Raw genomic sequence first — 4,177 nt, forward strand, 5'->3', positions numbered from 1 at the left:
TAACAAAAACAATGAATTCTTCATGGGCTGGTGTATGAGATAAGCTCACTTCCAAATAAATGTGCAACAGACAAAGCACTTCTGATGTTTAAAATTCAATTTCTTCTCATTCTTTATGGCATCTGTAAAATAAATGTTTGTATTGTATTTTTGTTTAAGCACATTGGTTTTTAAGTTATTATTGTCTGTAAAAAATTGTAATACCAGACAACTTTTTTTTTTACTTTACCACATGAGTAGGAGCAAATTCAGCAATGATGATAATTATCACAGTTTTCCTAGGCAGGATGAGCCATATCATGGTAAGCAAACCTGTGCACTGAAATCCACTGTTAAAGTCTACCAAAGTTGAAATTATATGGTGCAAAACAATGTATGAAATTTTTAAACAAGCAATTAAAGTATCAATGACAAAATTCTCCTGCCAGAGATATTCCAAACTCTCAAGCACTCTTCTATGCAAATTGTAACAGAGAAAAATATTTGTGACCAATAGCTTTTCGCATGACACATTTTTGTCACAAACAGTTAAATTGTAAAGTTACAAATACTGCAAAAGAACACTCATAACATTTTATCTTCCACCAAATGTAGTGATTAAATCTTTGTATGATAATAAATCAGTCCTAACATTGTGTACTAAAGTAATGTGAAAAGGATTACCTTATTATTACTATTTGTTTTATATTCCAAGTTCACTGGTCTAATTACCATAAGTATAAGAACACTATGTATATACAGAACAAACAAAGAAACAATCAACTATATTCGGACTTACCAGTTTTCCACTTGGATATATATCCCAAACAATACGACAATACTCCATGGTTGCTTCAACTACTGTTGTCCATAAGGATTTGGTTATTGGAGCTAATGGAATGATTCCTGGTTGGTGAGCTTTTGTAAAAATATCAAACTCCACTTGCTGACAGCTTGGAGCCAAAAAGTGAGGACTGTGGTCTAACACCACAACAGTTTTGTGGGACAGTGGGTAACTCATAATAGTTAGTATTCTAAAGGCTTTAGACAGGCATATATATTGCAGGTGAGGCTAACAAAAGTAAAAAAATATATATATATATATACGTACAGGAAATCACCCAATGATACTACTTAACAATAATTGTCATAGTTAAACTTTTGTATATTTATTTATGTTTTCTGTTTTTAACAGATAGATATATTACATAACTGTAAATTCTGTATCTATCTTCAACTATCCATCTATTCATTTATATATATATATATATATATCATACAGTTGTGTCCCATATAGACATAAAGGGTGGTTGTAAGTAAAAGACCAGGTTAGCTCACAAAGGGTAAATGAAATAAAGATAAGAATAACAAACTTTTGAAGTTTAAATTGATTGCTATGATGGGAGACTTAAAGAATTACAGAAGATCAAGAGAGTTCATCAAACAGGACCTTAAGCAGAGAGTATATGAAAAATGGTTAGTTGAAAATTGTAAAACAGGATTTCTTTAAATACATTAAGGGTAATAGAAACCTTAGGATGGGAGTAGGGTCTTTGACAGTTTTTACAAATGAAGATTTAAGCAATATTCTTCATCCTGAATAACTGCTAGATGGAAACACGATCAAAAAAGGTGATCATGTTAATTATGAGTAAAAGCTGGGAATATTAAAGAATTATAAAGCTATTAGACCATATATTTACTCACAGTTTTTAATGAGTTAAGGAATGGATATGTGAGTCACCTGCTATTATATTTTGTAAGTCTTTAAACAGTGGGCAGGTGCCAGAAGATCGGAAGTTGGTTAATGTTACTCCTCTTTTCAAAGCAAGTGATAAAATTGTCCAGGTAATTATAGGCCTACTAAACTTAAATCAGTGATGAAAAAAGTTTTGAGTCTGATAAAAGATGCTTTGCAAATTCATTTAACAAAGTTTAAAATTTTGTTTGACAGTCAACATGGTTTTACCTTACTAATCTTTGATGAGGTTACTGTTTATGTTAGTGAGGGTAAATGTGTAAATTTAGTGTATCTGGATTTTCAGAAAGCATTTGACAAAGTGCCATATAAAAGGCTTGTTAAAAAAAAAGATCTCTTATAGGTGTGAGGGATAAGTTGGCTTGTTGGTACAGCTGGGCAATTAGCAGAATTTGCTAATCAATTAATCGTTTGGCTCATCCTCATCACTCAACTACTATCACAAGATATCTATAAAACAAAAAACAACATAATGCCAGAAAATGAGTTTTGATACCCATGTGAGAAGATAGCCTACTGTATAGCTTTGCACTTAGCAACAAACCTAATGCCAGTATTTCATCACTTGGATAGTTGGAATAATCAAAAATAGTAAACATCAAAAACCATAATTTCGTTATTTTTTATTTTTATAAGTCATGACATTGATCAATTAAGCCAAGAAAACTTGAATTAACTTAAAGTAATAAGGAAAAATCATGATGACAATATTACAATTACTTGATATTTGAAATAAATCAAATCTAATAATTGGAAACACTACTTGATTATTATCATATTAAATATATATCTATAAAATATCTGATTAATCAAAATTAAGATTATATTGATTAATATCACAAAATGTAATCTCAGTTGTTGCTTTGAATAAATCACAGCGCTTCAAGTTCAAGCATTCTAACTATTCTTCATCAATCATGGCTATACATAAAACTAAAAGAAGACATATTAATCAATATAATATTAATTTTGATTAAACAATTACATTATGGTACACTAACTAAAATAACTGATTTATCCACTCAGCTCTACTCACTGGATCAGAGAATAGCTAGATAGAAGAAACTTAGAAAGTAGAGTATTTTATAAAATAAATAGAATTCTGTAAAACTGAATTAATGTCTTGTGGGATACCTCAGGGATCAGTGTCAGGATATTTGCTCTTTTTGATTAACATCAAACACATAGATGAATGAAAGGTTAATAAGTTACTTAAATTTTCTGAAGATATTAAGTTTCGGGTGTTGCTGCTTTACAAAAATATTTAAATTAATTAGTGAGTTGATCAAATAATTAGGCTTAACTTTAGTTCCTTTTTCAACATAAACATATCAACACAGGTATATCAAAAAGAGCATGTCTAATATTAGAGAGCGCCCTCTCATATCACGAAAAGTAGTCGTGAAAATAATAACCAAAATGTATTTTTTGAGTGTTGAACACTTAAAGTCAAACGCACGTAAGCACGAGTAAAGTAATTACTAAAAATGCATATGCTTTTAAGTTTTAAGTATAGCATTCGTCGCGCCCCAGTGGTACAGCGGTATGTCTGCGGACTTACAACGCTAGAAACCGGGTTTCGATACCCGTGGTGGGCAGATAGCCCATTGTGTAGCTTTGTGCTTAATTACAAACAAACAGCATTCGTTATATTCATCCTATACACTCTTCACTACGAACAAATCTAAAATGGGTACTACGTTGTCATAAATGATCTGAAAGCTTTCCTTTAACTGTAGCTCATGTGATCTGATTTTGAAAAAAACAATTGACCTCACAAAGTAAACACACAAAATATTCCCATTAAAACTGTGGTATTGTGTACCAAAACTAGGCAAACTATCATTAATCAATACAAGTTACATCATGATCATTTTCGCTTTAGATGATGTATCTGTTTGACATTTTATATACATTAAAGGGTGATTTCATGATATGAAATCTTTTATGTCCCTCAGTTACTCGAAGAAAACCTAGCTAATAACACACAAATATATTAAATAAATATATTCTGGTTATTTTCTTCGTCTTAATGAGAAGCAAACAAATGATCCACCCTGTGGTCCATGTCGTTTACTTGAAACGAAATTCTACCTTTAATCAAAAACGCATTTGTTCAAATAATCATTATAAATGCATTTTACCCTGAAAGAGTAATTTGTTTCTTTATATTTCAGAATTTTCGCCCAAAACTACACAAAAGGCTATATGGACATAACCATCCCTAATTTTGAACTGATAGACTAGAAGTAGAAGGAAATCAGCTAATCAATAGCACTCATTGCCAAATTTTGTCTGATCAAATAGTGAGATTTGGCCGTCACCCTTAAAACGCATCCACGGCCCCAAAGTGTGCAACGCATTTTGAGGCAACGGGACTCAAACCATGAATCTTGGTTACACTATCCCATACCCGGCCTTGAAACGTTAAAAGAATAT

The 4,177-nt window shown here is 31.3% G+C and overlaps 1 protein-coding gene across 2 annotated transcripts in view; it reads right to left on the reverse strand.

Annotated features, from left to right (window-relative positions):
* Window positions 1-3,096, reverse strand: part of LOC106467040 (integrator complex subunit 13-like) — a 44,255-nt gene extending 41,159 nt beyond the window's left edge. Inside the window, exons 1-2 of one of the 2 annotated variants that reach the window (XM_013927350.2) lie at window positions 2,873-3,096; window positions 779-1,051 (exon numbers count right to left, since the gene is read on the reverse strand). In XM_013927350.2, the coding sequence (XP_013782804.1) occupies window positions 779-1,000 (222 nt within the window). In that variant the 5' untranslated portion in view covers window positions 1,001-1,051; window positions 2,873-3,096. Of the gene's footprint in view, window positions 1-778; window positions 1,052-2,774 lie in introns of both variants that reach the window. The other variant, XM_022395145.1, reaches the window with a different exon arrangement.
* Window positions 3,097-4,177: the final 1,081 nt, after the last annotated feature.

Source organism: Limulus polyphemus, unplaced genomic scaffold (assembly GCF_000517525.1).
Source record: "Limulus polyphemus unplaced genomic scaffold, Limulus_polyphemus-2.1.2 Scaffold2467, whole genome shotgun sequence".
Taxonomy (NCBI): Eukaryota; Metazoa; Arthropoda; class Merostomata; order Xiphosura; family Limulidae; genus Limulus; species Limulus polyphemus.